The following is a 13,004-nucleotide window of genomic DNA, read 5'->3' as shown; positions in this document are numbered from 1 at the left end:
CCGGCTAAGACCTTCTATTCATGTGGCTATGATTCCGTATGTTAGCTAAAGTCACACCTGTACCAACTTTTCCAGAAAAACAGAACGGAAGCAACTCCAATAAAATGCTAATATCTCGGTGCAGAGGCCAGCCATACCAGGCTGCGCAATTTTCTCTTTCCTTTCCAGTTTTTCAAAATGCACAGACAGAAAGCGGCGATAATAGGAAACTTTAGGCTGGAACAAGGATAGACAAGCAACAACAACTGACCAGAGGGGAGCATTGGAGGTCATGCAGAGAATGCCTGCCCCTGGCAGGAGGCAGCTCACTCTGGGAGAGCACACATCCCCCCTGCCCAGAAGAATCTTAAAACTTAGCTGGTTAAAGGAGTTTTGGCTACAACTACGTAGCATTTCGCCTTTGCTTTTCTTATATGTCTCACTTGTTAAGAATAGGTGCCAGAGTTTTCTAGATTTCATGTCTCTCTCGCTTTATTCAGTTTCCTAGAGCTCTTAAAAACTGCATTTGGCCACCTACACACAGTCTCCACCCGCTACTGGGAAAACGCCCCGTAAATGTGGGTAGGGTATTTGTTTGCTGTACTTTTTTAAAGGTTGAAAAAAAGAGTTTCTAACTTGAACTTGTAGTTGTCCATAAAACCGACAGTTGACAAACCCAAACCATTTTTAAGGCTCTCACTCAACCCCGGTTGAACAATAGTTCTGATATGATTCCTAAATGATGGGGTTATAGGAGTCCACATCACGGGTATTTTAAGCGGTGCTGGTCATCATGCATGCTAGGCACGCAGTCTACTAACTGAGCTACACCCCCAGGTCGTCCCTTTAAATCTTAGGGCGTCTAGGAGGGGGTTTCAAACTGTTACTGGAAGGATGGCGAGGGAGACACCCTGTGGCGTACGAAAGGAAATGTGCTTGCCTCCTTATATTGCTCTAAATAGTAAAGGGCTTAAAGTACCTTTAGTCACTTATGGGGGATGGGAGCAGGGACTCCAGAGAGGTTCGGCAGAAGCGGGAGTTCAAGGTCAAAGACTAAACGCTGGCACCTGACTTAAACCAGTAAGTGAAAAAACAGGCTAAACTTTAGCCTGGGTCTACCGCGGGTAGGCGAGAAGTGCGCAAGCGCACAGCCTCCCGGGCGCCCCCGCGCACGCGCGTGAGGGAGGCGGGGTGCGGGGGTCAGAGATGATACAGGGCGGGTGGCACTCCGGGTCGCTCGGCTGTCGCCGCGGGACTGGCCATGGTGCTGCGTGGCGTCAGGGTTTTGGAGCTGGCGGGCCTGGCCCCCGGGCCGTTCTGCGGGATGATCCTGGCGGACTTCGGAGCTCAGGTGGTGCGCGTGGACCGGCCGGGCGCCGCGGGGGACGTGAGCTTCCTGGCCCGGGGCAAGCGCTCGCTCGTGCTGGACCTGAAGCAGCCGCGCGGAGCCGCCGTGTTGCGGCGCATATGCGCAAGCGCGGACGTGCTGCTGGAGCCCTTCCGCTGCGGTGAGCCGCGCCGCGAGTTCGCCCTTCCCTCCTGGCTCCTTACTCTGAACCTCTCTGGTTCCTTAGGCTTTTAATTTGCTTTTTTTTTTTTTTTTGACTCTAAAAGCTCTTCTACATTTGCCCTTATTCTTGGGGGTCTTGAACCGATTGAGTATCTAATGCAAGAGGTAGATTGGAAAACTTCTCGTTGGAATATTGCCACTGACCCTTTGATATGTTGGCATGTCTGTGCTCTAAATATCCACAGTCCATGCTAACCTTTCCCTAAATGTTAATATTCCTAAACTCCGGCTTCAAGATCACTTCGTTTACTTTGGCCCTTGCAAAGACACTGTTTTAATGCTCTACAGACACCGTTTTCGAGCTGTAGACTTGCATACTTAGTGACGTACACCCCCATCTGGCTGTCCACAGGCCTTTGCAACTGTCACAAACCCTGAGTCAAGTCTTTCTCCATCCATTTAAAAATGGTCTTTCCTCCCGTATTATATTAGTCCAGAGCATCCCATGCACCTGTGTTTCCATCGATCCCTGATTTAGCCACTCTTGCTAACACTCTTACTGACACTGCCTGGTGGAAGCTGGACAATGAACGGAATGGGGATGGGGCACCAGGTGTATTTATATGTAACTTTTAGTCGTCACAGGCGTATTGAGGACAGTAACGGTAACATTTGGGATTATATTACAGCGTTAAAGAGCCCCATTTGAGGATGAGAGTGGTCCAAATGACTCTTAAGTATGACAGCTGTCATCAAAATCACAACTGTTAGTTAGTGTTACTTGCATGAGCACACTTTTAGTTTGCCCTGTAGAAGGGATTATCCCCCGTCTCGTGCTCTCTTAAAAAACAAAAAACCCCCAAACAGTTGATGACTTTTCTCTAAAGGTATCATGGAGAAGCTTCAGCTTGGGCCAGAAACCCTACTGAAGGACAATCCAAAGCTCATCTATGCCAGGCTGAGTGGATTCGGCCAGTCGGGAAGTTTCTCCAAGGCAGCTGGCCATGACATCAACTATTTGGCTTTGTCAGGTATGTGGGAACTGCTTTGTGAAAACCCTTGGGATTGGCTTCAGCATCAGGAAGTGCAGTTCCGTTGATTGACAAGGGTTTAAAAACTATTTGTTATTTTTCATTGTGTGTATGTATATGGATATATGAATGTGAGTGCACATGCCTCTGGATGCGAGAAGAGGGTCCTGGCTGGACCTAGGGTCAAAGGTCTCTGTTGTGAGCCCTTGTGTGTGGGCGCTGGGAACTGAACTGGGGTCCTCTGCTAGAGGAGCACACACTCTGAATGACTGAGCCATCTCTCTAGCACTCAGCCCTGATTAGCAAGAACTTTAAAGTGTAAAGATAGAAATTCGTGTTGGAACTGGCAAAGAGAACGTGGTTGTTGAAAACGGGTTGGTTTGAGTTCCTAGAACTGTCATTCTTAAGCTCTACCTTTGCCCCTCCCCCCCACAACTCATTTGATGGGTGATAATCACTAGTAACACCTGTTTTCTACGATTGGGAAGTCAGCTTTCAGAAAGGCCCCTACGAGGAGTGAGGAACAAGGTAATAAGATGGATGGTTATTCTACATTTTGAAAAAGATGGTTCAGCTTGATTCTGACATTCCCTTACCAAGAATCCTTTTGAGCCACCATTTCAGACTTCTGTGAAAAACCCACAGTTTTCAGGTCTCTCCATCGCTCCATTGGAATCCGTGCCTGTGAGAACATGTGTTAGAATGGCCCGACTCTATTACGTCTAAGGGTGGTGTATTTCTGATGAAAATAAATTTGCTTTCTGTGAGAAGGTATTCAAAGGTTGAGGGGGAAGTGAGTATAATACTGGCTTTTCACATCTTTTCAAAACTTAATTGCTGCTCTTTTGTGTGTGATTATTTTCTTACATCTCCTTTTGATAAAACACGAAAGTGCATTGTACTGCTTTAAAGCCAGGAAACAAATTAACAGTAATTTTTTTCTCTTAAACTTAGTGAGAACTTTAATAAAATATTAAAAATGTCAGTTGGAGTGATTTTTAATTTTTACTCATTTATGTATTTTGCTGGGAGAGTTCACTATATAGCCCAGGCTAAAAATCTAGATCTAGTCACCCGAGTGCTGGGATTACAGGGCTGTGCCACCCCGCCTGACTCTAGGACAATTTAGCAGAGGAAAAGTTAAGCCAAAAGGGTTCATAGTTTGAAGAGCACCGTGTACCATTCTCACTTAGGTCGATGATTATAAAAATTTATGATCCCTCGAAGATGCTCGTGTGTTTATTTAAAAGGGGCATTCGATTTGTTGTCCATGGCGCAGGTGTTTTGTCAAAGATTGGCCGAAGTGGTGAGAACCCATATCCACCGTTGAATCTCCTCGCTGACTTTGGTGGTGGTGGCCTCATGTGCACACTGGGCATTGTGCTCGCTCTCTTGGAACGCACACGTTCTGGCCAGGGTCAGGTCATTGATGCGAACATGGTGAGTATTAACTGGGTTGTGGGCTGGGGATGGTAGGGCTGCCGTGTGATGTATGATTGCCTCAGAAACTCTCCGAATAAGACAAGGAATAAATAAAGTTTAATATTCAAGTGACCAAAGAGGATTTTTTTTTCTTCTTTTTGAGACAGGATCTCTCTGAATAGCCCTGGGTGTCCTGGAACTCATGGAGTTCCACCTACCTCTGTCTCCTGCATGCAGGTATTAAAGGTGTATGCCACCATGCCTAACAAGGTATCTTTTTTTTTTTTCAAATATTCCCGCCCCTCCCCCGCCATATTCTTTAGAATGCCATCTTGAAGCCGCCTATGGTGCCAGCACTTTAAACCTATTTGTTTATTTAATTGTTTTGTGTGAGTGTGTCACAATACATCTGGAGGTCAGAGGGCAGCTTGGGAGAGCCAGTGCCCTCCTTTGTCATGCCCTCTGAACAGATGGCATGAAGCAGCAGAGCCCAGGCTGGCAGCTGACTTCTTTCCTCCTAGTTCTGCAGGCCTCTTGGAGGGTCACTTTCCAACTGTGTCAAAGAATGACATGTCAACTTGTTAGAGTTGCTACAGGGTTAGTTCATCTCTGTGTGGTGTGTCAGCGGTGCCCCCAGTTGACTCTCAAGGATCTGTGATTGTCTTTTTCCCCCTAGAGGAAAATGAATTTAGTTTTGCGCATTTCAAGCTTGAAGGAGCTTTTCGGTGTCCAGGGGGAATGCTCAAGTAGGGACTAGTGACAGATTTGCAGTCATTTGGGAATAAAGTGGGAGCCAGGTGAGAGCCCGTGGTCCCCTGGGGAGGGTACAAACTGCTGTTGCGTAGGGAGTGTGTAGGAGGAAGAGGAGAGACAATGGTAGAGGAAGGGTAAGCCTAGAACAAGAAGGGAGACCAAAGTCAGACAGTGCCCAGGGAACACTGATGGCCAAAGGGTCAAAGGAAGGCCTGTCAGTACCTCAGCTTTTAATAATTGGACAGTGTAAATTGGATTGGGTCACTGGGTGACCTTCACAGAGTCCATCTCCACTGCACCTCCTTGCCTTGAAGCCTTGGTGGACTGCTTTCTTCTCCCAGGGGTGTATCATATCCAGCCCTGCACTATGCCTGTTTCTTGTGATTCTGTCATGAGGCACAGCTCACCTTGTCCTTTTGGTCCCTCTGTTGTGTATTTTGGGAGGTGCAATGTGGGGTTTACCGTTTAACCCTGGCTCCTGGCCTCGTCACTGCACAGTCTCAACATGAGATAGCAACAGCGGCAAAACATTCTTATTGTATCACGGAGTGCCTTGTGGTTACCTCTCTGTGAGCCGCACAGCCCAATGGTGATAGGCTCATTCCCATTGGCTACTGAAAATTTGAAGGCTCCAGATCCTGTTTTTTAAAGGGTAGCTAGAAAGATTCAGAAACAGAACCATAGCACAATTTAACCCAAGCCAGGCTTTCAAAAGCTTTCCTCTACTGCCCGCCGTGGGCACAGTGCATGCCATCCAAAAGGAATGGACTAAGAACAAACATGTGGCCTTGGGAGTTATAAGGGATCATAGTGTGCTACATGTAATTGAGTGCTTATAGTTAAATGTAAATAGAAGATGGTTTCGCTTTTTTTTTTTTTTTTTTTTTTGATTTTTTGAGACAGGGTTTCTCTGTGGCTTTGGAGCCTGTCCTGGAACTAGCTCTTGTAGACCAGGCTGGTCTCGAACTCACAGAGATCCGCCTGCCTCTGCCTCCCGAGTGCTAGGATTAAAGGCGTGCGCCACCACCGCCCGGCAATGGTTTCGCTTTTCATCAGTATATATCTAATTAGACTTCCCTAATAGACAATGGTGAGGTCCGAGTGTGTGTGAAAGTATGAATTTCCCTTGGGATTCATATTTACATTGGGCAGTCATCGTTGTTGGTTAATGACTCAAGGCAAAGGGTTGAGTAAACCTCATTTATCACATCCTCAGCCCTCTAAGGCTTTGTAGACACTGACTAGGTTTATGAGTTCCCTTTACAATGTGGCATGCTTCGTGTGTTTGTATGTATGTGCTTCCAGACTCTCTCTCTCTCTCTCTCTCTCTCTCTCTCTCTCTCTCTCTCTCTCTCTCTCTCTCTGTGTGTGTGTGTGTGTGTGTAAGTCAGTTTTTAACATATGTGGCTCAGTTGATAAAGTGTCTGGTGTCCAAGCATGAGGACCTGAGTACAGACGCCAACCCATGTAAAAATCCACAGCATTGCCTGTGGTACCAGCTCTGGGAAGGCAGAGGCAGGAGATCCCTGGGGTTTCCTGGCTAATATAGATTGATGTTTTCCAGGTTCAGCTGGAAACTGTCAGAAAGTAGTTGAGAAAGACACCTGACATTGACCTCTGACCTCTATGTGCTCATACACAAACAGAAGTTAGAGAGAATAAGTTCAGTGAGTGTCCATGCATGATGCTGAATGCGAATCAAATAATCCCAAACTAACTCTGAATAAAGTATTCTAAGGTTTTTCTTTATTTAAAGGGAGAATTCATGGAACAGGAATGGGGATCCAACATCAAGGTGTGTCGTGCAGGAAGAGGAGATAGAGAGCTGGGAGGGACTGCGGCTTTTTGGGTACCCAAAACTCACACTCTAACCTGGTCTAGCCTCTTAAAGGCCATTGGCTGAAGGAGGCGTCCTTTCACCTCCCCCTTTTGTCTAAATTAGAGAGTTCCAAACCCAATACAAAACTATATACACTCAGAACAGATATCAAGTATAAAATTAGACTTACCACCAGCATAAACAATATTAAGCAAGGAACATATGCTAAATGTTTTAATAATCATTCTATCCTAAGAAGTCTAAGTCTTGTGTTAGAAATGGCTTGAGTGGATCATAAGAGGAAGGTAACTACCACTATCTAATCTTCAACTCCATCGAAGGTCTAAGAAGGGGGATAATATTACTTGAGTAGGCAGGAAGTGCAATCAAGCAGCTTCTAAAATGTGCAGTAGATGACAGAGACAACTGGCTACCTGAACAATTAGCCAAAGTCTCACTTGCAATTCTGAAGCAACCAACTTTGGCTAAGGCCTAGAGTAACTGACAGACCATTTTCAGAGGCAGGAAAAATTTTCAAAACCATCTTACCCTGTCTTGGCAAGGTTTTGCAGTCTGTCTTTTGCTGTGGGAGCTCCTTTGGCTCCTTCAGCCAATAGTCTTTAAGATACCAGCCCACTTGGGCATGGTCTCTGACTTGAAAAAGCAGCAGTAGCCGTGTGCTCCCTCTCTTGCTTTGGACTCTGCTACAGGCTACCAGACTCCTTTTCCTGGTCGTGCAGAGGGCTGTTGTCTAGGATGGTGATCTGTAAGTTTTTCCTTTAAATAATTCTTTTATTAATCATAATTCCAAACTGGTATGGGATTGTTTTGTGACTTACTCCTTTAGTCTTTTTTCTTGTATCCTGCTTGTCCAGTCTGGACATCATGTACTTTGTTAGTGGTCGAGGCATGGTATTCCCTGCCCAAAGGCCAGTTGTGCCAAGAAGAAAACAAACTCCAAGTAGAGTGTTTTTGGTGCAACACTCTCTCAGAAATAGAACAGGGCTGCCAGGAGCAATCATGTCTCACATCAATAGAACCCTAAATTATTTAAATGCCATATTCTACAGATCTTTGAAGTGGTTGAAGATTACCTATCTATGCAGAATACAATCTCTGTATATCTAAAGACCTAATTATCTGACTGTAAGTATGACAAACATGAATGACTATTGACCTATAATACTTAATACCTATATAACTTAAAGACTAAGACTTCATATCAGAATATTAAACAATCTTTAAACAACTGTACAGTAAAAGAGGACAGTGACCTCAAAATGTAAACAGTGTATAAGTATCTTGATCATAGGTATAAACATATAATACAATATGATAAATATATTCTAATATTGTATCAATATATAAAATGTCTTAAATAGTGGTAGAAACATGCACACATACAATCTGACAAAATAACTGCATAGGTGTACAAATATTGTACACAGAAATAGCATATTCAATATAACAAATAGAATTTGCACTTATATAAATTGTCTATAAATAATAGCTCACAAGTATTCACTCGATTACTCACTAATATTATTATTAGTGTGAGTTTACTCATACTAATCTGTCTATCATTGCATTCAATCTCCCTTTTTTTTTCAAGGAGATCTCTGGGCCTACATAATTTCCACCCCAACCCTATATGAGTAATTATCAACCCCTAAATGATGTCCCTAACCCTGAGGACAAACTTTGTTGGGAGAGGGGACATCGTCTCCTAGAATTGCTTCCAACTGTTATAGGGGTAATGTTCTTTTTATGGGAACCTATAAAAGTAAAATGATGGTTAAGTTTCAACATTACTGTCTTGTATAATTGCAAATGGTCTCTGAGGAGTTGATAGGGTTTTTCTGAAGTTCTTATTTGGAGTTCTGGACAGAATGTTGTAAGAAGGTGTACTATTTCAGCTAATCAAGTTGGAACCATCTTGAGCAGTTGGTACCCAAAACCAGTCTTATAGTAGTACTATCAGCATCATGACGTCATATCAACCAGGTAGAGTCATTGTTGTGGGGCTCCATCTTCTTCCTGGAAACTTCAAAGATTACTGCAGGAAAATCTACTGTTCATTGTGGAAAACTTAAATATTATTCCTATAGACATATACTCAATGAAAGATACGAAATAGACAAAATAGATATGGAAAAAAGTAAAATATTTCCTTAAAATCTATCTTCTTTCTGTCCCATACCAGATGTCTCCTGACATGAGACAGAAACTCTGAATTTTTCTTTTAACAACATGCCTAGATTTAGAGAAGGATAGCCATTGTCAACTCCAAAGCCAGCTTTATATATTTATATATAATCATATTATATATATCATATGCTTATATGATATATATATATATATATATATATATAATGAATTTTTTTTAACCCTCAGATTACCTGTCCTCATAGGTCATACTTCTTTTTGCTTGGTGATCCTTTCTGGATAGTTATTTTTTCCTCTTTAGGCATCCAAACATCCAGGGTCTCTTGACTTTATGAAGATGTATATTTTCCTGTAAAGACAAGAACAGAACCCTGCCCAATCCTTATGAGATTTCCTTACCACCCGTATGGTTGTCACCTCTGTGGATAAGCTGTCATTTCTCTTTCTCAAGATGTTTCTCTTTTTCAAAGTGAATCTTTATTAATTTTGATGGTATCCATAGCTTTTCTCCTCCTGTGGTGGAAACAAGAATGAAACCTCTTTCCCAACATAGCACATCTCCTGGTTTCCATTGTGAGGTCCATACATCCTTGAAATACACTGGTTGATTTAATTCAGAAGTTTTTTTCTACTATCCAATGTCTCTCTGCTGCCATTGTTCCTTTCTCATGAGCGTTAAAAGTTAATAAAGCATTATGCAATCTATTTTGGGGGGTATTTTCCATTCCTTTCTGTTTGTTTTGCATATTCTTTATAGTTTGATTTGATCTTTCTATAACTGCCTGACCTATAGGATTGTTTGGTATACCTGTAATTGAGAAAGACACCTGACATTGACCTCTGATCTCTATGTACTCATACACAAACAAAAGTGGGGAGAATAAATTCAGTGAGTGTCCATGCACTGTTACCTAACTTCAAAAATCATTAACACTTTGGCAGTATTTGAAAGGAAGACAAATATAGTTCTCTATGTCATACACTATTTCCCAAATTGAAGAGTGGATCAATAGCAATGTCCTATAAACCCTGTCTGCCTCAGTTTGCAGAAATATTAGTGAAATCATATGGTTAGATATAATTGCCATGCCTTGTAAAATAGGCAGATATATAAATATTCAAAACCCTAAATAACCCTTCCTTTATACTTACCTAAGCATCTGCAACCTAAAGTGCCTTGCTTCTTCAAAGGTGGAAGGAACGGCCTACTTAAGTTCTTTCCTGTGGAAGACTCAGCACACGATACTGTGGGGACAGCCTCGAGGACAAAACCTGTTAGATGGTGGGTCCCCTTTCTACACAACCTACAAGACAGCAGATGGGGAGTTCATGGCTGTTGGTGCAATAGAGCCCCAGTTCTATCAGCTGCTGGTCAAAGGTAAGTAGCCTGTTGTGAGCCTCTTGTTCCCCCTTTACTGTGAGCTCTTTAACCTGGATTTTGAGACCTTTTGAATTCCACGATGTCTTTTTGTTGTTGTTGTTTTTCACATTCAACTTTCTAGCTAATGTAACCATAGCCATCAGTGTATCATGGGGGCATTTTCCCTGTCAAGTAATGCTACGGTCAGGGTGTGGCAGGAGACTACTCCTGACTCTCAGTTCTGCTGCATTGCCTGTCTTTATGTCGCTGTGTCTTGATTATTGTAGTAAGTTTGAAACTGAGAGGTGCGTGTTCTTCTTCAGCATTGTCTTGGCTGTTGGGATTTCCTTGGATTTCTGTATAAATTTTAGGTTCAGTTTATCAATCTCAGCAAGCAAGGTATTTGATTTTTTAATGTGTTTGTGTTTATGTGTGTGCACATGCATTTGTGTGGGGTAGTGTGGGCATTGGCACTTGTGAGGAGTTCAAAGGACAGCCTTGGGGGCCAGTGATGGCCTTAGACCTTGCCTGAGACAGGGTCTCTCTCATTGTTCACTGCTGCAAATGCCAAACTGGCTGGCACATCAGCTAGGGGTCCTCTGGCCTTGTATCTCATTGTAGGAGCTCTGGGATTAGCCAGATATCACTACCCCTGGGTTTATGTGAGTCCTAGGGATTTGAAATCAGGTCTTCCTGCTTCTGTGGCAACACTTGACCACTGAGCCATCTCTCCAACCCATAGCTGAGATTTTGACGGGGGTTCTGTTGAGTAAGCCCTGATCTGAGGATATTACCATTTTAGCCATATTAAACTTCCAAGTCCTTCTACCTAGGCTACTTGCCTTGCTTTATTTTCATCTGTAATCTCAGTGATGCGCTGTAGTTTGAATTCCTTCTTTGATGAGTAGTTTCTTATACGTGTGGATTAGGGATTTTCATTGAATATTGGAACTTTTAAGATAATTATTTATTCAATCGTTTTCTTCTGGCCTTTCTCTCCTTTTTATGGCCCTGTTAATGTCTTTGTAAATATATTTGGTAGTGTCTTAGAAGTCTGTTCATTTCTCTTTATTAATATGGCATTCTGTTCCTCAGATTAGATAGTTGAGTTCTCTGCAGGTTTGTGTTTCTAATGATTTTCATAACTAAATCTGTGTTACTTGTATGTATAGCCACTGAAGTCTGCCCAGTGAGCTTAGTGCTCAGCTAACCTAGGTAAAATCTCACTTTTTTTAAAAAAGGTATTTTTCGAGACAGGGTTTCTCTATAGCTTTTTTGGTGCCTATCCTGGAACTAGCTCTTGTAGACCAGACTGGCCTCGAACTCACAGAGATCTGCCTGGCTCTGCCTCCCGAGTGCTGGGATTAAAGGCTTGCACTACTACCGCCCAGCTGTAAAATCTCACTTTTAAGAGGGAAAGTGAGATTTATATCCATACCCTGTAAAGTGACTCTTCCTTCACTTGGGACAGTGTTGTAGACAAACTCATGAAGATGCATCGGATGCGTCTGCTGAACAGCATAGCTTAATGGGCTCTGAACACTTACATGAGACTATACAATTGGGAAGCTCCTCTAACGCATGGCTTTTTAAAAATAATAAGCTGTTGACTATCCCATATAATTTATTGAACACTGACAAGGAGAAATAATAGTTGTTTGGCAAATTTTCACACCAATGTGAGGTCTAAAAATCTTCACCTAGACTTTGGCTACCTTAAAAACCTTTGAGCTCTTAGTTTAAAGTGAAGAGAAAGGAATATTACTTAGAAAGCTACAGCTGTGCTTACCACTTATCCTGAGCTTCCATTGTCGTCAGCGGTGATAGTCAGGTATAATATTTAAAATTTTATTTTTATCTAAAGTATAGAGTTACCTTAATTCAACTAGACAGATAATGCTATCCTGAGGAAATTTCTTACGAAAGAAATCTACCAGGAAAGATGTCAATTTCTGGAAACTAGATCATTGAAAACAGACTGCCTTTCTTAAATTGTCAGTAAAAATCTCTTGACAATGACAGGCTTGTTTTGAGCTGTCCCTGCTTCCACCCCTGCCTATTGCAGCCGTTGGCTCCAGCTTCAAACTGGTTAGTGTTTTCCTTGCCACTCCTTTGAGAAACTCTGATTTAGGTTGTCATGGTGGACTCTTTGCTGATTATTACTGCGCTCAGATCCTAGTGACCTAAGACATTGCATTTCCCTTCAGGACTTGGACTCCAGTCTGAAGACCTCCCCACCCAGATGAGCATGGCTGATTGGCCAGAAATGAAGAAGAAATTTGCAGATGTGTTTGCAAAGAAGACCAGGGCCGAGTGGTGCCAGATCTTTGATGGGACAGACGCCTGTGTGACCCCGGTGCTGTCGATTAAGGAGGCCGTCCACCACAGCCACAACAGGGAGCGTGCCTCGTTTGTCACTGACGAGGAGCAGCATGCAAGCCCTCGCCCTGCACCTCTGCTGTCCAGAACCCCAGGCGTCCCTTCTGTCAAAAGGGACTCTTTTGTAGGAGAGCACACCGAAGAGGTTCTCAGAGAGTTTGGGTTCAGTCCAGACGAGATCAAGCAGCTGTGCTCAGATGGAGTCATTGGGAATACGAAGCCGAAAGCCCACCTCTGACTCGCATGGCTCCAGGGAATCAGAATGCTGTTATACTGTAGAATGACACCCATGGTGTGCGTGGAAATGCGGATGAATAGCAATGAAGTGATCCAAGTGTTCCAATCAAGACACAGCTCAAGGCTGATTACAGAGTAATGATTGCATTTTGAAGCTAACTCCAGAGCCTCTGACTGAGGAATATTTTGTGTGTGTGTACCAATATTAACTTGTCATGGCTTTTCTGCCTTTCAATTTACTTGATAACATGATTCATTGGTATTAATGCTCTTATAGAAATATAACTATGGTATATTTTAAATGGATTAATATAATTTTAATAAATAAAGCTTTTTTTTCACCTGGAA

The 13,004-nt window shown here is 42.9% G+C and overlaps 1 protein-coding gene and 1 long non-coding RNA gene across 2 annotated transcripts in view; one reads left to right on the top strand and one right to left on the bottom strand.

Annotated features, from left to right (window-relative positions):
- LOC119809070 overlaps positions 1 to 1,424 on the bottom strand; it is a 10,120-nt gene extending 8,696 nt beyond the window's left edge. Inside the window, exon 1 of the long non-coding RNA XR_005284618.1 lies at positions 959 to 1,424. This is a non-coding gene — a long non-coding RNA (uncharacterized LOC119809070). The remainder of the gene's footprint in view (positions 1 to 958) is intronic.
- Positions 1,181 to 13,004, top strand: Amacr (alpha-methylacyl-CoA racemase). Its single transcript, XM_038321767.1, has 5 exons — positions 1,181 to 1,487; positions 2,377 to 2,520; positions 3,800 to 3,960; positions 9,872 to 10,058; positions 12,248 to 13,004. Exons 1-5 carry the CDS (start codon positions 1,241 to 1,243, stop codon positions 12,655 to 12,657), a joined length of 1,149 nt encoding a protein of 382 aa, XP_038177695.1. The 5' UTR covers positions 1,181 to 1,240; the 3' UTR covers positions 12,658 to 13,004.

Source organism: Arvicola amphibius, chromosome 3, assembly GCF_903992535.2.
Source record: "Arvicola amphibius chromosome 3, mArvAmp1.2, whole genome shotgun sequence".
NCBI lineage: Eukaryota > Metazoa > Chordata > Mammalia > Rodentia > Cricetidae > Arvicola > Arvicola amphibius.
Note: the sequence above shows the minus strand (reverse complement) of the source record. Positions and strands in the feature narration are given on the sequence as shown.